The 23,181-nt window shown below is 50.3% G+C and overlaps 2 protein-coding genes across 2 annotated transcripts in view; one reads left to right on the top strand and one right to left on the bottom strand.

The window, feature by feature from the left end:
- AKNA (AT-hook transcription factor) overlaps positions 1 to 9,193 on the top strand; it is a 52,533-nt gene extending 43,340 nt beyond the window's left edge. Inside the window, exons 18-22 of the mRNA XM_082403756.1 lie at positions 412 to 558; positions 2,017 to 2,112; positions 3,731 to 3,847; positions 4,115 to 4,307; positions 8,066 to 9,193. Of these exons, the coding sequence (XP_082259882.1) occupies positions 412 to 558; positions 2,017 to 2,112; positions 3,731 to 3,847; positions 4,115 to 4,307; positions 8,066 to 8,327 (815 nt within the window). The 3' untranslated portion in view covers positions 8,328 to 9,193. The remainder of the gene's footprint in view (positions 1 to 411; positions 559 to 2,016; positions 2,113 to 3,730; positions 3,848 to 4,114; positions 4,308 to 8,065) is intronic.
- Positions 9,194 to 12,345: 3,152 nt separating this feature from the next.
- LOC309634252 (alpha-1-acid glycoprotein-like) lies at positions 12,346 to 15,802 on the bottom strand. Its single transcript, XM_082404220.1, has 6 exons — positions 15,646 to 15,802; positions 15,113 to 15,255; positions 14,795 to 14,865; positions 13,844 to 13,951; positions 13,596 to 13,699; positions 12,346 to 12,522 (listed from the first exon to the last, which is right to left on the bottom strand). The coding sequence occupies exons 1-6, from the start codon at positions 15,760 to 15,762 to the stop codon at positions 12,457 to 12,459; spliced, it is 609 nt and encodes a 202-aa protein (XP_082260346.1). The 5' UTR covers positions 15,763 to 15,802; the 3' UTR covers positions 12,346 to 12,456.
- Between the last annotated feature and the right edge of the window lie 7,379 nt (positions 15,803 to 23,181).

Here is a 23,181-nt window from a genome sequence, read left to right as displayed (position 1 = left end):
AGGATGGGTCGTATTATCTACGTTCTGCAGATCAGGACACCAAAGCCCGGAAGCACAAGGGACTTGCCTGAAGGAATATGGCTCTGGAATCGGTGGCCCCAGCTCACTCCTTTCTAGCTGTGTGGCCTTGGCCAGGTTGTTTACCTGCCCTGCGCACTTAAGCGGACAGCTAACAGTGCAGTGATAATAGCGTCCGCTCCTGGGGTTGCCGTGAGGGTACTTGACATGAAGCGCGCCAAGCACTTAGCACAAGGTCAGGGGTCCGGATGTGTCAGCTGTGATTACTAAGGGGCAGAGCTGGGTTTAAAATCTAAGCCTGCCCCAGAGCCTGAACTCGTGATCTACCCACTCCCTAAACTATGTGACCCCCCCCCACCCCCTCCCCCTCTGATGCCCCTCTTTCCACCTCAGGTTCCGAATCCGAGCCAACCTCCCCCAGGCTGTTCTCTGAGAGGGGCAAGACCACCGAGGACAATCCACAGGCAGCTCGGGATAGAAGGAGAGGAGTGGGTAGCACCGGTCGGCCAGAGAGGGTCACCTTCCGGGGCCAATACACAGGTGGGCCAGGAGGGGGCGCTGGGTGGGCATGGTCCCCAGGGTGGTCTCTGTCCTGAGAAGGCTCTTGCATTTAGCCAGTGGGCCATTGAAATACTATCATTTTTTTATGCGTTGTGTGATACAAAAACATCAGGGAGTATTGTCTCTTTGAATCTGGGTGCGTTTGTTTATTCATTCATTCAGCCAACAGTTTCTGAGACCTCCCCTTTGTCGGGGCTCATGCTTGGTTCTGGGGAAGCCCGTTCAGTTGGTCATTCATGAAGCGGTTTAGGGAGAGCTTGATGTTTACAGGACCTGGGTGACAAGGTGAACACGGAATCCCTCCTGGACTGCCTTAAGGTTCTGAGTCCCCAGGGGGCCCCGTGTCTCACGGACTGGGTACCCGGCACATAGTAAGGCTTGAGGTGACACATAGTAGGATTTCAGAGTGCTTAACATTAAAACAAATACGGATACGGCTCCTACTTTCATGAATCTGACTGCATAGCAGAGAAGACCAGTAACAAATAAGCAATTATAGTAAATGTGTGAATTATAGTAAGTAAATTATAGACGTGGCTCTCACCCATACCTCACTGGGAGGGAGGGCTGTTAACCTCAGATACGGAAGGCTGAGTGATGCAGAGAAGGCAGGAAATGAGATACAATGTCTCCCAACAGAGCAGATAGAAGCCGAGGGTTAGAAGTGAAAGCAGCAGCGAGTCCAGGGGCCCCAGTGCAACACACACAGAGTATAAAGTGGGGACCCTGCACGGCAGAGGAGACAGAAAAAGTAATTAATCAGGCAATATTCTGAAGGTCTTATTTGAGACTCAGGGATGGACGAGGCAGAGGATGGCAGGGCTGGGTGCAGACCCAAGACCCAACCTTCTGATAACCTTGAGCACTTGACATCTGCCAGGCACGGGGCAGGATACCTCACAGATATGACCCCATTCAGTCCTCCCAACAAGCCTATGAAACCCACAGTATGACTATCCCTATTTTCCAGCTGCTTGGAGCACAGAGAAAACACCACTGACTCCCTCTAATCCTAACCAGCAAGCCGGGGTATGGGGGTGTAGCATCACACTTTGTCATTGCTTATCATGTCTTCCTGGCCTGCTTTCCAATCCTGACTGAGCCTGCGTTTGTTGGTTGCTTCTGTATATCAAGAACTAGGCAGCTGGTCCCTAAATAGGATCTGAGATGAAACAGGAGTCTGGAGGGAGCTTACAATAAACAGACAAATAAATGTGTTTTTATGTAAATGTGTATACGTACATGCACACTTATATAGCTACATATTTATGCACATATACCACGTGTGTGCACGTGTGTGTGTGTGTGCATGAGAAAAAGATTGAGAGGGAGACTGTTAAACCATTTGGAGGAAGAGGAGAGATATCCTTATTCTAAATCGTCCCCAATTCTGCATCCACGCCCCGCTGACACTGACTGTTCTGGTTTCTTCCCCAGGCCAGGAGTATCATGTTCTGACCCCCAAGACTGTCCCAAGAGGCAGTGGCCCAGTCTCCTGTCCCCACTGCCGACCCGCTAGGACAGAGGATCCAGGTAGGGGATGGTACCTGGAGAAGCGGCCAAGGCTATGAGGCTGCAGCTTCTTGCCTTTGGCCTTGGGGGTGCAGTTGGGCCAGACATGGGCCACCCTGAGCTCTGCGCGGGTCAAGATACAGACAAGGGAAAGAGATTTTTTTTCTGGTCTTTTTAGCCCTCCCAGGGAGTCCTGCCCTCACATCTATTCCTCCAGGTGCTTTGCCTGAAGCCACTCTCCTTCACCTTGACATAGAGAAGCCATGAACGTGATTCCGGAAGGTCCTGATGCGGGGAGGGGTGCAAGCAGCAGGGGGGCTGGCAGCATTGATTGTCTTATCTCCCCTCTGTCCTCCCTCCACTCCTCACCCTTTCCCCCAAACCCAAGAGTTTAGTGGAAGAGCAGTGGGGAGAGAAGTGGCCTGAGAATACGGACACCAGGTTCTAGTCCCAGTTCTGCCACTGACACACTATGTGACATTAGGCAAGTTCCTTAACATCTCTGAGCCTCAGGCTCCACATCCATAATGAAAGGTTTGGAGATGGTCTCTGAGGCCCTTTCAAGCAATAATGATGATAATGATGGAGCTGTCATTTATTAAGCCGTTACTATATACAGGGCAACATGCTAAGGGTTGTACAAACAGTAATCCTCACAACCCTATGAAGTAGGTTTTGCACATTTTATTACTATGTCCATTATATGAGTGAAGAAACTGAGGCTCAGAGAAGTTAAGTAACTTGCCCAAGGGCACACAGCTTACAAGTGGTAGAGGCAGGATTTGAACCCAGGTCTTTGTGACTCTAAAGCCCTGGCTCTTCACCACTACATTGCTGCGCCTTTGCTAGAGTCCCAACAAGCCTACCACTCATTCATTTATTCAGCACCTTCCCGTACTGGGCCCTGGGCCTTGCCCCTAACAAACTCTCAGCTAAGCAGACAAAACAGAATGGTCAGAACTGGGATGGGGGAGCACAGGGTGGGGCTAGGGAGCACATAACTCAGCCCGGTGGGTGGTGGGACTCCCCAGAGGGAGTGATGCTGAGCTGAGGCCTGAAGGAGAAGCAGATGGACCCTGGAATTCTCCCAGGTGTGGTGTTGAGGATTTGTACAGGAAGTAATCCTTTTGTACAGGAAGTAACCAGGATGCCCACTCTCCTCCTGCTCACTAGGCCTCCACTGACTCGCCCTGGTACCCAGGGGCCGTTGTGGGCTGGTCCCACCTGGAGAATGGGCCTGTGTCACTGTGGAGGATGACCATAGGTACAAGGGCTCCAGTCGGGAGAACCAGGCTTGAGATCAGACGGAGGACCACTGCTTCCCAGCTCTGAGACTTGGCAAATTATTCAACCTTTTGGAGCCTCAATTTCCCCATCGGTAAAATGGGGGAGTGATGATGGTACCTAGACCAGTGGCTTGTTGGATTTGATCAACTAATGCATGAAGACCCTGAGCAGAGGGCCTGGCTCAGGAGATGCCTCTCAATGTCATGGTTACCATCAATATTGCTGTCACCCAGTGGAGGCCGCTTGTCTCCTATGCAGTGGTCCCTGAGGGAAGCTCAGTGCTGCGGTAGGCTTGTGGGGGCCTAGTGACTTAGACATAATCCTCTCCTGACGTCTCTGCCTCCTCTTCCAGGTGATGCTGGCACCAAGGACCCACTGGGACCATCTCACACTGAGACCCAGCGATGTCCCCTGTGTGGTCGAGTTGTGTCCTCCTCCAAGGGGGAGGGCCCAGACTCAGCCAGCTCTGGTAAGGACAGATGCTCCGTCTCTTCCCCCAGCTCCCCTGGATTCCGGTGTGGGCCCCTGGGAGGGGTATTTAGCCGGGGTGGCAGCTTGCGCAGTCTGGGATGGAGCAAACTGGATGAGAGTTGGCTTCCCCAAAGCGAGGCACTCCCGGCATGGCCGGCCCCGTGTCCAGCTCTAATGGGGCTGGTGGGGCTGGGAGGACCCTCTGTTCTCTGTTAGATCTTCCCAAGTGGTGAAACTGTGTCTCTCTGGTGTCCCTCCCCGACAGCACCAGAAATGGCTGCCACCAGGAGAAACGCATCTTCTACCTCCAGCCCCAAACAAAGGAGCAAGCGGGCAGGGTCGCCACCCGGGCCGCCTCCTGCACTGTGGTATCTGGCTGCCGCGCCCTCAGCACCAGCCCCTCCTGCCTTTGCCTACGTCTCCTCGGTTCCCCTCATGCCTTATCCATCAGCCACTGTGTAAGAACCTTCCATTCCAACCCTCCTAGCCTTTCTGTTTGAATCGCTTAATAATTAGCATTCAGACCTGAGTTGGGTAGCTGAGAACTCGGGCACTGAGTAGTCCTGTGTTTCCCCCCCGCCAACACTCATGTAGTCACTCAACAAACCCTGAATGCTCCCTGGGCACCAGCGGGAGTGCTTGGCCCTGGGGACCCAGCAGTGAAGGAGGCTGGCAGAGGGCCCTGACCTCTTACAGCCTCAGGGGGACCTAGGACCTTAACCATCTTCCATCTCCTTATGGGACTTCTCAGCGAGCAAGTAATACTTTTTCAAAAACTAGGCTTTATTTTTAGAACAGTTTTAGATTTATAGAGAAATGGAACAGATAACACAGAGAGTTCTCCTATACCACCCCCCAAACACAGTTTCTTCTGTTATAAACATCTCACCTTGATATGGTATAGTGCAGTTAGTGAACCATTATTAATACATTGTTATTAACTAAAGTCCATAGTTCATTCAGGTTTCTTAGTTTTTACCTGAAGTCCTTTTTCTGTTCCAGGATTCCCCCCAGCCGCCCCACAAGTTACCACATGCATTTAGTTGTCACATCTCCCAGGCTCCTCCTGGCTGAGACAGTTTCTCAGACTTTCCTTGTTCCCGATGGCCTTGACAGTTTAGAGGCATACTGGTCAGGTCCACGGCCAGAGGAGCAATCACTTTTTACATGGATTTGGTTGTACCATCAGTCAAGACATAAAAAGCACAGCAGTTGAGGCAGAAATGGTCCAGGTTTTAGAGTCAGAGCTGTACTGGAATCCTGTCTGCCGCTTATTAGTGGTGTGGCCTTGGTAAAGCTACTTCCTCTCTGAGCCTCGCTTTCCCCGTCTGTTAAATGGGGTCAGAGTCTCAGTCACGTACAGTTGTATGAGGATTAAATGAGGCAGGTGGCAAGAGCCCCAGGAGCTGTTTGTGGGGTTCGTAGTGCAGTGCTAGCACATGCTCTTTGCTGAATAAACAGCAGCTTTTGTCATCACAGCAAATGCTTCTGCTGTTAATATTGTCATTAGTAAGAGGGAAAAATGAGGAAAGGTGGCTTCAACATGACGGGATTGTGCAGGAAAAAAAAGGCCTGGACCCTGGAATTAGGAGATCTTTCTTCTTCTCCTGACTGTCATCAGCTAGTTCTATGCCTCAGTTTCCCTCACTGTTAAATGACTGGGTCAGGGGTCCTCTTCAGTGGTGTGTTGTCAGAAGCCTGTGTCTGTGAGCAGCAAGAGGGCAGAGTTTCCACCAGGGCTGGCGCTTGGCAGGAGCAGAGGCCCAGGCGCCATCCAGCTCCATGAGGAGTCCTGCCTACAGCGCGGTTTCTTGCTTTCCTCTCAGCTGAGACCGGGTGGGTCGTCAAGGAACCCTCCGCTCCAGCAGTTAAGAGAGGCCATACTGCATGCTCAGGCCTCTGATTCGTTGGACAGGAAAGGGTTTGCCTGGAATTTGGTGGCCCAGGAGAAACCTCTGAGTGTCCACGGTAGCCATGGGTCTCTACTTCTGAGGCCATTCCAGATCCTTCCAGGCTCAGACCTGTGGGCAGAACTAACCAGGCTGGTGTCCAGGCCGTGGGGAAGGGGAAAGACCCTGAGCTTTAGTGCCCGACAGACCAGGCCAGCAGTAACTAGATAACCTGGGGTAGGTCACTTTGCTCCTGTGCCTCAGTTTTTCCCTCTGTGAAATGGGTTGTGGTGAGGATTAAATGAACTGATGCGTAGCAAGCCCATAGTACATAGAAGGTGGCCAGTAACCACAGTGCTTCTAATGCTACTGGAATTGTGGCTGATGCCACCCTGAAGTTTCTCCAGCTGCCCATCAGCAGGACTGAGCATGCTCAGTGGCTGAGGCCAGGAAGCCCTTAGAAAGCTGAACGGGCCTGTGCTGCCACCTGCTGGCCAGCCACCTTATAGCCTCTGCACCAGAGGCTTTCTAGCCAGTTTTTTGGTTTGGGGGCGTTTCTTGGTTGTTGTTTGTTCTGTTTTGTAGCTTCTGCCCTAGGGGCAGTTTGGGGTAACTTTCAGGCCAAGCTGGTCATCAGAATTATCAGAAGGCAGGGGTGTGTGGGAACCCAGTAGTTACACCAGCTAGTCTGTCCTTAAAGGAGGGAACTGGATTCAAGAAGCCCATTCATTCAGTTCAGATGATACGTATCAGCATCTCCTGGGAGCTAATTAGCTCTGGGTTTAAATCCAGTACTGCTGCCTCCAGCTCTTTGACTCTGGGGGAGTCCTCAGTAGCTGACATTTACAGAGCACTGGGCATACAGAGCTTTTAACCTGAATTTTCCTATTGGATCTACCCTGGGAGGTAGCTAAATATGGCTGTTTTCCATGGAGAAACGGACCCCTTGAAAATGAAGTAGCTTGTTCACGGTCGTGCGGGTGGCCAGGATTTGGGGAGCTTCCTGCATCACTTAGCTTCTCCGAGCTTCACTTTGCTCATCTGTAAAATAAGCATAAAAGTACCTACCGAATAAACAAGACAGTGCTGGTAAAGGACTTATCTCAGAGCCTGGCAAATGGGTCCTGAGGGTGAGGATGCCAGCCCCGGGCTAGGCACTGTGTTTAACTGAGGAACTGTCAAACTGCTTTCCGACGTAGTGGCACCATTTTACATTCCCACCAGCAGTGTTTGAGGGTTCCGATCTCCCCACATCCTCACAGACACTCATTGCTATCTTTTTGCTTTTAGCAATGAGTGTCTCTGAGGACACCCAGTGGGTGGGGAGTGTGTGAAGTGGCATCTCATGTAGTTTTGATTTGCATTTCCCTGCTGGCTAATGATGTTGAGCATCTTTTCATGTGCTTGTTGGCCATTTGTACATCTTGTGTGGAGAGACATCTGTTCAGATCCTAGCAAAGCCCTTTTTTCACACTGTGCAATAATGCAAATTAGAAAGTGAAGGGTCAGGAATAAGACCAGAGTTTAGAGCGTGCCAAGCAAAACACCAGTGAATGTCTCTGGCCAAGTTCTCCTAAACCCATTCCTGCTCTATTTAGGCAACATGCTTCTTTGTCCCCCTCTTTCCTACACACTTTACTCTACAACACAGGTGCCACACCCTCTTCTTGCCCAGCATCGGTTTCTTTGAACCCTAAACTTGGCATCCTTGGAGGAATGCAGTAGTCACTTCTTGGAGAAATCTGTGCTTCAGCTCATGGCTCCTCAGCCGGTTTTCCCCAGAACTTTTAAACAACACCGTACATTCCTGCAGGACCAGGCTGGGGGGGGGGATGAGTGGAGCCAGACCCTCTCACTCCTGCAGAATCCTAATTATTATTATCACGTTTCTCCAGCGCTCCACAGCTGACAAATAGGGCTCCATACATTACCTCTCTGATGAAGGGGGTTTGCTCCAGAGCCTGGGGTGATCCTGGTCTCCCTGAGACCAGGCTCTCAGACTAGAAGCTCCAAGAAGGTGGCGGGCTGGGTCCGTGTTGTTCATTCACCATGGTAACCTCAGGCCCTAGTCCACTGGCTGGCACATATATGTTCCATAAGCATTTGTTCAATGAACGGGTAGATGAAATGGACCATTTTTTGAGGACTCTTCTGGTTCAGGCACTCCCGTTTACCTTGCTTCACCCCTCTAACACATCCCTCAGTGGGGGTTATTCTTCCCATTTTAGAGGTGAAGAAACTGAGACTCAGAATGTAGGGGCCGAGCTGGGGCTGAGAAGCCCCCAGCCCTCTCCGTGGTCAGTGAACGCCCTTGCCTCTCTCCCCAGGTACTACGCGCCTCCAGCACCTACCTCAGCCCCCTCGGCCCGAGCAGCTGCCGAGTGGCCCCCCGCAGTCTCCTCTCGGCCGGCCAGGAGACCCCGGCACTCCATGCAGCTGGACCTGGAGGACCTGGAGGAGCTCAACAAGGCCCTGAGCCGAGCGGTCCAGGCTGCCGAGAGCGTCCGCTCCACCACCAAGCTCATGAGCCGCTCCCTGTCGGCCGACCTGCGCCAGGTCCGCGGCCTGCGGGGCTCCTGCCTCTTCTGACTGCGCTCAAGGCTCAGAGACGCACGGCGGGCAGGGGTGGGCAGTCCCCTGTCGCCCTGGGGGCCCCGCAGACCCTCATGAGGAGGGCTCCCTCCGCACCGGCCCTGCCTGCTCAGCCTCCGTGTTTCCAAAATGGAAAGGGTATCAGCTGGTCCTCCAGAGAAGTCACTTCCTAGGGACCAGCCCTGAAGGAGGTGCTGGGACTGAGGCCACCATCTGTCCAGATGCCATCTCTGGGAGGCTCCTGGTCCTGCATTTGTCCATCTCCGGCTAACAATATGTATTTTATATAGGGATGGACAGATTTCTTTTTTTCAGACTGAAGCATTTTCCTGGTCTTGGAGCCTTCTTAGGAGGCCAGATAAGAAGGGACAGGGCCAGGGTCTCTGGCGAAAACTTGTCCACCACCTGTGACCAGCCACTCCAGAGTAGGTGTCTCTGGGAAGGACATGGCGGGGACCTTTCTCCTGGTGACTGGTGGTCAGTGGGGCACTTTGAGGCCACTGGGATATCTCAGGATGACACACACCCAGCTTCTCCATGGTTGAGAGGCCTTTCCCATGGGTCTGCTGGGATGGAGACACCCCACGGAGGGCCCAGAAGGCCGTCCACCATGGTCCCCCTCAGCACCTCATCCCGAGACCCCCGGCTCTCCCCTGGGACCCCCTTGGAATTGAGCCAGTGGCCAGCTTCCTGCCAGGTCCTTGTCTGTGGCCATGAGGCCAGGCCATCTCCTGCTCCCTGACCTTGTAGCAGCTCAGACTTCAGCTTTTCTGGAATGTGTGTGCGTCAGTGATATTTGTATATTTGGGACATTAAAAAATCTATTTTCGTTATGAGAGCAAATAAAGAAGAGTGAATATTGATCTTAAGAAATGAAAGCCAAAAAAACCCAAAAACATTCCCAGAGCCGCCCACATCTGTGGTGTGTGTCATCCACTTGTGGTTTCTAAAGTCAAGTTTGTGGGGTGAAAGATTTGGTGCCAAGTGGAGCCCTCCCCTGAGGGACCAGTTGGGTGCACATTTCCAGACTCTGCCTGCCTGCCTCCCTTCAGTGCCTTCTGTCTCTCCAACTTTCCCCCTCAGAACCATAAAGCTTTCCACTGGAGGGGCCTGTGAGGAGAGGCCGTCTGACCAAGCCTCTTTTATGAGACACACAGCAAATTGGTGTCTGCAAGAGCACGAGCCTAGACTCTCTTTCCAATGCTCCTTTTGGCAGCAAACAGCAACAACAGCTGCCATTTACTGAGCGCCTCCTAGATGCCAATCCTTGAGCTAAGTGACCCACTGTGCGCCCATTTTATTGATGAGGAGACCGAGGTTCCGAATGCCCAAACTCACGATGGTCTGACTCCGAAGTCCATATTCTTTGTCACTGTTTTTTTCTCTCTAAACCTCCATGACTTTTTCCTCCCCAGCTCCTGCTTCCCCTTCCCTTGGCCTTTTCTTCAGTCTTCCCCACCTCTCATCTCACTTGCTTCTCCTGGCCCTCCAGGACTCATTTCTATTTCATTTTTCAGCTGATCCTTCTCAGGAGAGTTGAAAACGGCATCTTGCTGAGATGGGAGATTTCTTGTTGGTTCTGAGCGTCCAGGTCCACACCCTCATGGGAAGGTGGATGGGAAGGGGGAGCCCGAGGTGGGGGGCCAGAGCAGTGTCTCCAGCCTCAGTGCCCTGGGCACAACATGGCTGCAGCTTTGAACAAAGGATGCTGAAGTCTTGGGTCTGTGGCTCTTTGGAGGACGCTGGCCTGTGAGCCACAGGACTGGGTGTCGGGAGCCAAGGTTATGGTCCTGTCCCTCCAAATGGCTTAGGACGCTTGCACATAGAATGACTCCAATCATTCAGCCCAATTTCTCTGCCGCCTGTGTGGTGCTGCTTCCCTCACATGACCGTCACAAAGCCCTTGGGTCTGGAAGGAGACCAGCCTTCCTTGTTGGAATCCTTCAGACGCTCAGTCCTCTTTATGCCTCTAAGTGGGCCAGCCTCAGACGTGGCCCCATGGCGAGGGCTCCAAACACATTTGCAAGATGGCTGGATTCGAGAGACCAACCTTACCCTACGTATCCTATCTTCCTCCTGGGTGTCAGGTGGGCAGTCTGGGGACACCTCATGGAGACACACAACCCCTCTGACCTGGCCCCAAGTCCTCCGAGTCTCCCCCATCCTGCCCCTGCCCTGGCCCAGACACCCGCCTCTTCCAGGATGCTCACAGCAGCCTCCGCGTAGGTCTTCCTGCCTCCGGTCTGGGCCCTCCTAACTCGCCTCCCCAGATGGCCAGGCTGACATCTAAAGTAAAGGCCCTACGCAGTAAAGGGAGCTCGGATGAGAGTCCCCTCGCAATCTCATGCCAGGACCTCCAGAGCCCCCTCCACAGGGCCTGCGGCCTCTGCTGCAATTCGCTTGCTCACCCGGTGCCCTCAGGGCAGCTGCTCCCCAACTGCGGTCTCTTACTCCTGCCCTGTCCATGCCTTTATCCCACCGTGTCCACTCGTCAGGATCGTCCCAGCTCCCTCGCAAAGTGAAAGACTGATCTTTCCGTTTTGTTCCCGAGTGTGAATGAGCCCCAGGCCCTTCCCGGGGGCCCAGGCTTAGATCAGAGCTGAAGGAGACACGTGGGGAGTAGTGGGCGTCAGGAAGGGAGGTTGTCTGTGACGTGCTGACATTAAAACCAGTTTCCTCCTCAACAGCGTCCAAACTGGGCAAGCCTTGCTGGGTGAAAAACTGAAAACGTACAGCTGAGTCTGAAAGAAATGAACAGTGGTCCAAATGTGCTCGTGTTTACACGAGTCTCCCTCCTGTCTCACCTGCATGGACTTCTGACTAACGTCGCGTCTTTTATGTTAACTCCTGGTGGTGTCTTGAGGTAGAATAAGCTCAGTGTTTTCCTTCGGCTCAGACGGCTCTCTTTTTGCATCCACTGTTTGCTGAGGCAGACTCCCTTCTCTGATGGAGCCCTGGGCTCTAGGTAGGTAATTCTGTGAGTGAGCGCAAGCCTGGCACAGTGCATACGCTCGGACGTGTCCGCAATTAACTTCGCCTGATGTAAGGATGGATGAGAATCTACTTACAGATGAAGACGAGGCAGGCGAGTGTGGTTTTGTATGTAAGCAAGACCAAAATGAAGACGATAAGCAGAAAACTGTGGAATTTTGTGCTCTGAGGAATAAAGTCCCTTAGGAGGTAAGTTTTCTAAAGCAAAGTCCTTGTTAGGGCCAGGATGTTGGAAAGCACACTAATTGGTTCAGGATTAAGGTTTGGTTTCCTTTTCCTTCTCCCTCCAGACCCAGCTACTTGGGGATGCTGCCGTGCGTGGGCCAGCCTGCTTCCTGACTTGGTAACAGGGCACCTCCGTGACCTTCATAACCAAGTGACAGAGACTCTATTTCATGTACTTAAGAGGAGAAACTTTCCTTCATTCCTGAAAGGATTTACTTTAGGAAACGCGATCTGATCTGATAAGATTCTTGAAAAATCGTTTAAAAAATATTGATCATCAGTTTCTTGGTGACACCTGGGAGAAATTTTGATATGAATGGTGAAATGTTGACAATATCTCATGAATTGAGCAAAAATAAAACCAAACTGATTCATCTTTAAAAAATAAATAAATAAAGTAAGGGCCCTTGTGTTTAGCACCACACTCCTGAGTCCTCACCACCCTCTATCTACCTGAACTCCTCTTCAGGGTCCTCTGCTTCGATGTTCCTTAAACAGGTCTTTGGCTTGCAGCGGGAACAGCAGGTGTTATCAAGCTCCTAATCTTTCTAGAGTGGTTCAGATGCCCCTTCCAGGTAGCCTTCCCAGACTTCCCCACTGGAGAAGAAAGCTTCCCCGTGCTGGGCTCCCACAGCACTCACTGCATATAGTCATCCATCCTGGCACATGTGCTGGGAATTATAGCAAGGGCCCTTCCAACCAAGGATCAGCTCAGGGCAGTGGTCGGCCGGGGCTCAACTGAGGCGGGCACAACATGAATGAACGAATGAACAAACGAACAAGCAAATGACAACCTGACTGTACCACAACAGACGCTTTATTGATGCAACTGAGGGAAAGAGCTGAGGTACAAAGCGTGAGCCGGGGGCTGAGGATGGGCCCACAGAGTCCCCAAGGTCCTAACCCAATGCTAGGACCCTTCCTTTTCCTTCTTCCTTTCCTCCTCATGCTGCATATGCAGTGGCCCACACAGATCCTAGTGGGAGAAGACAGCACATGATCGGGCAGGGGCTCTTCTGGGGGAAGAGGGAAGTAAGCTCTGTACTGTGGCTCCAGCCCAAGCAGGGCTTCAGCTGGGTGACCCTGGGCAAGTCATTCTCTCTCTCTGAGTCTCAGCTAATTCACCTCTGAAATGGAGGCTCAAACCCTTAACAACTGGCATGTCTGAGCACTTATGACTTGCCATGCCCTTCTGTTGATCTCCTGGATTCCTCACACCATTTTGAAGATGGTGCGAGTGAGGCTCATGGTGACCTGCGGCCTGTCTGAGGTCCCCCGGCCAGTGGACGGGGGCGGCAGGCTGCTGGCCACGGGACCAACTCCGGTGTCTGTGTTCACACGCCTTTGCCCGGGGTTCCCGAAAGCAGGGGATGATTTGTGCCACTGGTGGTCACGGGAAATGACCTCTGGTGGCACAAATCTGTCTAGATGGAGACGTTTTTATTTTAATAATCAGGAAAGTATTTCACATGTATCCAAAAAAGTGTAACCAATTTTTGGTTTTTGTAACCAGTTTAAATCAGCTCTGTGATTTCAGATATTATTGCACAGGACAAGACCATGTAAAGCCTTTCATTTAACACAGGTTTAAAGGAACGTATTAAGAAGATTATACAGATAATGCTCAGTTCCAGCAAAAATCGGGACGGTGGTCCTGGACTTGCAGTTTGGGTGACACCTAACACCACAAGACTGATTCCCCATCACATGGGCATTAGAAGCCTGGGGTGTGGCAGGCAGCTGTAAATGATCGTTCCCTGTGTGCGTGTCTCTTTCCCAAGTTCACCGCACCTTGGCTATGCTCTTCCCCTCCTGTTAGCCTTTACAATCCTCCCCACCTGCTCCAGGCGTCCTCCCTGATTCCCAGTGACTTTTCCCTCCTGGGCACTCGTCCATCACCCGGGGGCCCTGCAGTAAGGCAGGTGCTTAAACAGGATATCCTGCCTCGCTGTGCAGCTTTGACTGACAGCTTCCCTCTCTGGGCCTCTGAGGCTGCCCAAGGTGGGACCACCCTCAGGGTGAGCACTGCCCAGTCCTCCTTGCACTTACCTTTTTCTCATCGCTGTACGTGATTTCTGACTCGTGAATGCCTATGCACTTGATGGTATCAAGGAACTCTTTCTTCTGCTCCTGGGTCACCTCCGGCTTGTCGGCTACAGGATGGAGCAAGGGGGCCGGGTGAGGATGATGGGGGACCTAAGTGGGAGGCCAGGGAGGGCTGGGGTGCTGGGGGTCCAGCCCGAGTAGTGGTGGTCCTGGGGTGAGGCTTGGGTAGAGTGGGAGGTTGAGGTGTCTACCATAGAAGGACATCCCCACGTTCTTCTTGCCATTCCAGGAGGCAGAAAGCATGAAGGTCTTGGGGTGCTTGGTGAGTAGCAGGTCAGCAAAGTGTTCTCTACCCGACTCTGGAGGAGAGAGCCTCTGATGAGACCACGGAGGCAGCACAACAGTTCCTATCTCACGGGGGAGGAACCTGGGTGTGCCCAGGGCCACACAGCCAACCAGTGAAGACCAGGGGTTCTCTTAGGCCACTGGTCACTCGCTCCTCCTGTGTGCCAGGCTCTGCACTGAGCACTCTCTATGTGTGGAATCATAGGAGCCTCACATGGACCGTGGCTGTCAGAGCCTTTCTCCCCATTTTACAGATGAGGAAATCAACCTCAGACAGGAGCCTCGGGGCTGCAAAGTGGTGTCCGTTCAATTCCATCGGCACTTGTGTGCTCCTACTAGGTGCCCTCTCTGCAGCGATGGTGGGGAAATGGGCGAAGTCACTGCCTGCCCAACGCAGGCTCCCACCCTTAGCTCCCCGAAGATAAGGAGTTTTCCCCGAAGATAAGGAGTAGTTGACAGAGAGGTAGGACTGGAGCCAATCTGGGGTTTAGATCCTAGCTCTAATTATAAGCTGTGTGACCTCGGGGAAACTACTTGATGTCTCTATTTCTCTATTTCCTCATCTGATCACTGTAATGTCCTCTTAGGGTTGTTTGTGAGTATTAAGGGGATTAATCCATGTAAAGCACTTCAAACAGTGCCTGGCACATAGTAAGAGCTCAACAATGTTGGCAGTTATTACTGATTATTTGCTGTGTGCAGGCACTGGGGCCACAGAGATATAAGAGGTGGGCCTGTCCCATGTTCTCTGTGTTCAAAGCCCCCAGGGCCTTAGTCCAGGCCCCCCTCTTTAGGCTGGACAACCCCCCATCTCCCCACTCCACACAGCAGCCCTCCACCTGAGGGCTGGCCCTCACCATACATAGACATGGTCCCATTCTCGCGATAGACTGTCAAGGAGTTGGAACTGTAGACGCACTTGTTCCCACTACAGTCAGACAGAAGAGGGGAGAAAAGCAGTAAGATGGTCAAGAAGTGGACGATCACCCATCACAGTCATTGAGGGCCAAGAGTCAGGTGGCAATTGGAGTCAATACCCCCCATCCCTCCCCACCTAGTCCATCAAAGGGAAGGCTGAGGCCGGGAGGGAAGATGGACTCGCTCTAGGTTTTTCTGCAGCTGGGAGTGGAAGCCGGAAGCTGAGGCTGGGGGTGAGTTGGTGTGTGGGATCTCACGTGGTCTGGTACTCTCTGAGAATTATCTTGTCCTCTGCGCGCTTGGGCTCAAAGTAAAAGAAAGCCGCCTGGATCGATCTAGCCGACTCATTGTACTCGGGGTTTCGGTAGGCCGAGCCGATATAAAACCACTTGCCAGAGAGCTGGGGAGAAGCCAGGAACTGGTGATGGAGGCTGGAGCTGAATCCTTGAGAGTCAGCTGGGATGAGACTCAGCAGATCTCTCCCCTCATTTTACAAACAAGGAGAGTGGGACCCCAGATGAGGAGTGGACGTGCAAGAGCTCACTTGGAGGACCAGACATCTCCCCTCACCCCCCCACCCCTGGGCAGCCCCTCCTTGCCCAGTACAGAATGTTCCCTGCTGAGGGACCTTGCAATGAGGTGTCTGAGTTTGGAGGCAAAGAAATGCCTCCAGAGGCTGGTCAGAATTTCACCCCAGGACCCAGGATAGAAAAGGAAGGCATCAGGAGGGCAAAGGGAAGCCCAGAGATGGAAGCAGCTGCCCACGGCACTCAGGGACTTGGGCACTCACCCTGTCCAGGGTGGCATTGGTGATGGGCGCCACCGCCGTCAAGTTGGCGCACGCCGGACTCTGGGCGTCCAGCAGAGGAAGGAGGCTCAGGACAGCGAGGGCCCAGGGCAGCACCATGCTGAAACCAGGAGGCACCTGCAGCCAGGCAAACTGGTGGCTGGAGGGTGCCAGTGACCTTTAAAGTAGCTGTGGGCGGGGCCCTGGGGGCAAGCTATGACACAATCTGGTGAACTCTTGGAAAAGGTCTTACACAAAACCTTCCCTCCATCCCACAAAGCCAGCTATAGGTAAAGCCTTGCAACCCCAAGTCTAATTTGGGTCCCTGACCTGGAGGGGTTACAAGGGTCCAAAGGTCTGGCTGTTCAAAGCCAAGGTGAATGTGGGCCGGAGTGATATTAGTTAATGTGTTTAGATATTGATAGAGGGGCCTGTAAGCAAACTCTCCTGTTTTCATTCAATTCCTGTCCTACTAAGCGCCAAGACTTGAGAAGGACCCAGCCATAAATCAAGGGCTGAAGGCAACTTAGAGAATTCCCAGGCGAGCGTAGGGGAGGGGGGAATGAGTGGGGGAGGGGTTTAGGGGTGGGAGGTGAGGGCAAACTTGGGATCAATTCCAACTGAGTGTGGTGACAACTGTGAAAGAGCAAAAGTCCAGAGGGCCCCCAACCCGGTGCTGGAGGCAGGGACCTTTCCAAAAGAAAGGGGCTTCTAAGTTGAATGTCTATTTCCAGTAAATGTTTTACTTGAACCACCTCTCAGTATCTAAAACAGGAAATTACCTCTGCGATGTCCCCACCCCCTGCTATATGAGCAGGGAGCTTGCCTCTCTTTTCACCCATATATTCCTAGCCCTGGGACAGTGCCCAGCAAGTAGTGGGCGCTCAGTATATACCATGGCATAAATAATTCCATTGCCCATTTGCATTTCTACATGACGGGGTCAAATCTTTATTCAAATAAATAAATACTTTCCAAGAGTACTATTATGATAAGCTTACAATTTTGTATTCTTATTCATTTCATGTATTTTGAATACTTTTTCATGTGCCAGTATAGTCAGCAGTAATTTGAATGGATGCATAACCTTTCATTCACTTCTTGGATTCTAACTTCCTTGAACATGTCCTCTCTTTATATGTATAGCATTTTATTTTATTTTTTCCAGCTTTACTGAAATATAGCCGTCTATAGCATTTTATATTGTGATTTTTCCTCTGATGATATGTGTCAGAGAGCATCCAAATTTCTTTCAAGAGAAAGAAAAACATATGTCTTTAAAATGCAAGACTTTAGCAATATTTAAAATTGCCCCCCAAATACATAAATAAATAAATAAATAAATAAATAAATAAAATAGCCCCCAAACTAGAAACAATTCAGATATCTGCCAACAGGAAAATGGAAAAACAAACTGTGGCATTTTCATACAATGGAATATTACTTAGCAACAACAAGGAATGAACTATGGATACATGTAACAACATGAATGCGTCTCAGAAACATTATGCTGAACAAAAGAAGCCAGACTCAATAGTGCACGGACTGTATGATCCCATTTATACAAAGTTCTACAACAGCCAAAACGGATTATAATGGTAGAAATCAGATCAGTGGTTGCCTTGTCATTTGACCACCAAGGGGCATGAGAGAACTTTCTGAAGTAGATGACCATGTGCTGTATTTTCATTGTGGTGGTGTTTACACACGTATGTATATTTGTGAAACTCTTTGAACTGGAAGCCGAAAATGTGTGCATTTTATTGTAAGCCAATTATACCTCAATTAAGTTGATTTTAAAAAAACCTCTCCCCCAAAAGAGAGAAAACAAAAACATGATAAATAAAAAACACTAACGATTTTTAATGCTGCACCAATCTAGCAATGCAGAAATGAATCTCTTTCTCTACGTCCTTGTCAGAATTGGAATTTCCCTTCTTTTTCTTTTCTTTTCTTCTTCTTCTTTTTTTTTTTTTTGCCAGCTCAGTTAGTGTTTTGAATTTGCATTGCTCTAATTGGAGTCTTGCAAACATGACTGGAGCTCTTCAAGAGGGAAGAGTGAAGGTGAGGGAGAGTGTGGTATGTGAAGGACCGGGACGGTCTGTGTGGTTGGAGCCTGTGATGGGGTCAGAGTGATGGGGGCTGATGCTTGGGGACGTTGATGGGAACCCGAGCTGCAGAGCACAGAGGCCAGGCTGAGGAGTTTGCAGTGGATTCTGGGGGTACTGGGGAGAAATGGAAAAATTTTAAGTGAGGTGGAGAGGGGTTGACTAGTCAGATTTGCTCTTTAGAAAGATCACTCTGTCTGTCTACAGTGAGAAGAACAGGGAACAGGGAGGGCAAGAACAGGAGAACTTGGCAGAGCAGTTGGACGGTTGCACGGTCCAGGTGTGAGATGTTGGGACTGGGCACAGATTCAAGACACTATTTTACGGAGATGCTGGACACTATGTGGGGACAGTGCCACCTTAGACCTGGGCCACTGGGGCTCCTACCTGCAGCCCAGAGCTTTAGAGGCCCTCACATACCACACACACACGGACACACACATACAAGGACACACACATGCAAAGTTCATTCAGCAACACATAAGCACCTCTGTCACTTGGGATCTGGTACCTGGTATTGGCACAGGGTGACCCATAGCCCTAAACATCCTTCCTCACAACCAACCGTGTTCAGACCCCAGGGGAACAATTCTTCCCATCTCCTACTCTATCCTTGAAACATCAGGCATTTGGACATTGTATCCAAATGTCCTGAGGCTTTGCGCCTGATGCTACTGCTGATACAGTAGACAGACATCGCTTCAGAATTCAGGGAGGATTTGAGTGGACTTGGAGGTAATGAAACTGAGCAGGACCCTGTGGGACCCTCCTGGGTTAAAACAAAACAAAACAAAACATGTTTCTTGTTCATAGAAAGAAAACAAAGTGGGGGAGGGAAGACTTTAGTCTCCTAGGCCTTCCCTGAGTTCCAAAGAGCCGGCTCAAGCAGTTAATCATTAGGACTATAGAGACACAGGACCCCTCGTCCCTCCTGAAGGGATGTTGACAACAATCTGATGCATATCTTTGAGCTGCTTTGCAGAAACTAAGACTCCAACCCAGGCGGAGGATGGGGACTACATCCTGACCACAAGCACGTAGACCCCAAACTAGTTGGAACCAGAAGGTTGATGATAAAGATTCCTGAAACATCCCCTTGTTACCTCACCACCAACCAATCAGAAGAAGGTCCACGAGCTGATCACACATCCTACAACCGTCTCCCAATTACCCTCCTTGCCTTTAAAAACCTTGCGCCCCAGCCAGCTAACGAGATGGATTTGAGACAAGTCTAGGTCTCCCATCTTCTGTGTTGACACCTCCTCGATTAGTAAACCTTTCCCTGCTCCAGACTCTGACATTTCAGTTTGGCCTCACTGTGCGTGGGGCGTATGAACTTTGGTTCAACAACAGAAAGAGAAAAGGCAGTTAACTTTCTCATTCTTCCCTCTCAGCCTAAAGGCAGTAAGTTCTTGCCACATCAGCTCTTGCTTCCCAATAGTACTGAGAATCCATTTTTTGGTTTTTTGCAACGTGTGTTTGGGGAGGCCCTCCTGATTTAGAAATAGGCAGTATTTGCAAGAGTTGCACATGGTAGCTGAGAGATATTTTGCAATGTGAAATCATTCGTATTCCTCTTAAATTCATGTGTAGGTAGATGTAACACACATTAGGCATGAATCTGATTCTTGATATCAGCAGCTAGAGGTTGAATGCTAGCATTGTGAATAATTTATAGCTTTATAACATTTTTGAACAAGACTTAATCCATTGATTAAATTTCCAAAACTTAAATTGTAAAGAGTCAGCTTTATTTAAAGACTTTTGATTCATAACCTTTAGGTATTTAGACCAATGGTCTTTGGGCCTTCCTTTGCTCGTGTGAAGAAATGCTAGGGTTGCCTGTGTGGGGGAAGGGTAAACACGGAGGGCCAGTAAGGAGCAGGACTCCGTCTTTCTTTTATCCAGAGCAATTCAGCTCTGGCCTAACTTGCATGCCTCTTGAAGCAAAACCACAGACAGTGAGTGCGATATACAGTAAGTCCCCTACATACGAACCTTCAAGCTGCGAACTTTCAAAGATGCGAACGTGCGTTCCATCCATGTCAGGCATGAGTGAAATTGCAGCTTGCCCTCCATCTCCTATTGCTGACGATCCTTCAGCTCTACCATCTCCCACCTCCTCTCCCTCCTCCAGTCAGTAACTCTTCTTGCCTGTTCACTCGATGCCAGCCCCTGTATGCCAGCTGTTGTACCATACTACTATACTTTTCAAGGTACTGTACTGTAGGATTAAAAATGTTTATTTTTTGTGTTTGTTTTTTATGTATTATTTGTGTGAAAAGTATTATAAACCTATTACAGTACAGTACTATATAGCCAATTGTGTTAGTTGGGTACCTAGGCTAACTCTGTGGACTTATGAACAAATGGAACTTACGAACATGCTCTCGGAATGGAACTCATTTACATGTAGGGGACTTACTGTAATGCAAAATACATACTTGGTCTCTACCTCCCTTTCCTGGCACACAGCTCATAAAACTCTTGGGCCTCTCCAAAGTGATACTTGTCTTTTTGTATGCTAATAAGATGTCTCTTGGGTGGGGGCTCCTGGATAGACTCAGGATGGGAGCTGGTTACCAGGGGAACCAAGTCTGTGATTAGAGGGTTGGAACTTTCAGCCCCACCCCCTCACCTCTGGGAAAGGAACTGGTGCTGGAGATTGACTTGGTCACTAATGATGACCAGTGATTTAATCAACCATGCTCACGTAATGATGCTTTCAGTAGAGTGCTAAATGATGGGATTTGGAGAGCTTCCAGGTTGAGGAACATGTGCAGGTGCTGAGTAGGTGGCCAATCCTGTTGCCAGAATCTTGACTCTCTGTGCCCCGATGCCGAACAGAAGTACAGAGACAGAGATTTTGGAGGATAAGAGGGATGGCTTTATTCCTTTGCCAGGCAAAAGGGGAAAACACAGCAGGCTAGTGCCTCAAGAACTGTGCCCCCCCTCCTGGGGAATTACAGGGGTGCTTATAGGTGGAGCTCACAGTCCGAAGTGAGTGATAAGGATCAAAATGGTGAAGGTCTTGCATTCTTCTTGCATTATTTCAAAACAGTCACTGCTGGCGTCAGGCAACCCGTAATTGGGTCCGTTTGCCTCTGGGTTATCAGCCTGTGACCTTCTTTCTGAAATGCAAACAGCTACAAGGGGTGATTTGCTACAAGAGTGTGTAGGGAGAATAAACACTAGAATTCACACAGAGAGTTAGGGAGTGATTCATGCAGGATGTAATTCACACAGAGAGTGAGGAAGTGATTTGTTCAGGATGTAATTCACATGGGGTTAGCTTTGTGAAGGACAGATCTAGTTACAGATACTACAGATTAGTAACAGTTAAAATAAAGCTAGGAGTGATTAACTCTTTCAGACCCCTTTATGTTTCTTCTCTGTTCCCTTTACTTTCCTTGTTCTCAGGAGAAGAAAAACTTCATTTCTATTTTAGCTGCAATCCAAAGAGGGCGTGGGAGCTCCATGCCCTTTCCCACATACCTTGCCTTATGCATCCCTGCTATCTGACTATTCCTGAGTTGTATCCTTTTATACTAAACTGGTAATCTAGTAAGTAAACGATTCTCCTGAGTTCTGTGAGCTGTTCTAGTAAATGGCCAAACCCAAAGAGAGGGTTGTGGGAACCTGTGATTTACAGCTGGTCAGTCAGAAGCACAGGTGACAACCTGGACTTGTGATTGGCATCTGAGATGGGGACAGTCTTGTGGGACTGAGCCCTTAATCTGCAGGATCTGACACTAACTCAACTCTGGTTAGCGCTGAAACCGCGTGCCCCTAAAACCGAGTTTCCTTACTGAGTTTATGATTAATCTCTCTATCCAAAATTTTATTGCCTTTCTTGTGCAGCCCCTGTTCCCCTAGGGATTGAGGAGAAGCAAAGAAAAGGGGAGACTGAAACTGAGCAGGACCCTGCAGGGTCTTCCTGGGTACAAAAGCCTCTTCATGGCCCCTGTTTCTTTTTTTACTTTAATATTTATTTATTTATTTTTGGCTGCACTGGATCTTCGTTGCTGTGCGTTGGCTTTCTCTAGTTGCGGCGAGCGGGGGCTACTCTTCGTTGCAGTGTGCGGCCTTCTCATTGCAGTGGCTTCTCTCGTTGCGGAGCACGGGCTCTAGGTGCGAGGCTTCAGTAGTTGCAGCGCTTGGGCTCAATAGTTGTGGCTCATGGGCTCTAGAGCGCAGGCTCAGTAGTTGTGGCGCACGGGCTTAGTTGCTCCGCGGCATGTGGGATCTTCCCGGACCAGGGCTTGAACCCGTGTCCCCTGCATTGGCAGGCGGATTCTTAACCACTGCACCACCAGGGAAGCCCTGTCCCCTGTTTCTTGCTTGCTGAAATGAAGGACCTTCCTAAGCCTTCCCCGAGTTCCAAAGAGGAGGCTCAAGCAGTCCTCCTGAAGGGATGTAGATAACAATCTGATACATATCTTTGAGTGGTTCTGCAGAAACTAAGACCTGCACCCAGGTGGAGGATGGGGACTACATGCTGACCACAAGCATGTAGAACCCAAACTAGTTGGAACCAGAAGGCTGATGATAGAGATTCCTGAAACATGCCCCTGTTACCTCATCATCAACCAATCAGAAGAAGGTCCATGAGCTGATCATACATCCTAAGACCCTCTCCCCTAACACTTTCTTTTAAAACCCTTGCCTGAAAGCCATTGGGGAGTTCCAGTCTTTTGAGCATGAGATGCCCATTCTCCTTGCTTGGCACCTGCAATAAACGCTGGACTTTGCTTCACCACAACCCGGTGTCAGTAGATTGGCTTTGCTGCACGTGGGGCAAGTAGACCCAAGTTTGGTTCGGTAACAGTGTCAGAACTGAACTGAAGCGTAGGACACTCAGTTGGTGTCTGGAGAGTCAGAGAACCACTTGGTGTCGGAGAAAATCCACACACTTGGTGGCCAGAAATCTAGTGAGCAGAGGAGAGAGAAATGAAAGTTTTCCCTTACAGTGAGTAAGCGGAGTGCCTCCCCTGGGAAGGAGTGAGTGGTCCTCACTGTCCTCAGCCTCAGGCTGCCCCTTGAGGGGCTTCTCACTCTCCTCCCAAGAGGCTAGCCAAGTAGTTTCTCCAAGCACACCCAGCACTCACCCTGACACAGTACAATTTCCTCTATCTTCTTACATTTTAAGGATGCTTCAGTACCTCCATGAATTGAAGTCTTGGGCAGCCCTCCCCAGCCTGCCTATCTGTCCCTGGCACAATGTCAAGAGAAGTTTGGCAGAAAAGAGACAGAAAAGCAATCAGGGCCGTGTAGGATGCTGGTAAAGAGTTGTCCTGGTTCTACCACTTGCTAACTGTGTGACCTTGGGCAAGTTACCTAACTTCTCTGTGCCTCAATTTCCCTACTTGTAAAATGTGGATAATAATAATAAACTCCACTTCATTGGATTGTTATGCATATTCAATCAGTT

Source organism: Balaenoptera borealis, assembly GCF_965194805.1.
Source record: "Balaenoptera borealis genome assembly, chromosome: 8".
NCBI classification, from domain to species: Eukaryota; Metazoa; Chordata; class Mammalia; order Artiodactyla; family Balaenopteridae; genus Balaenoptera; species Balaenoptera borealis.
Note: the sequence above shows the minus strand (reverse complement) of the source record. Positions and strands in the feature narration are given on the sequence as shown.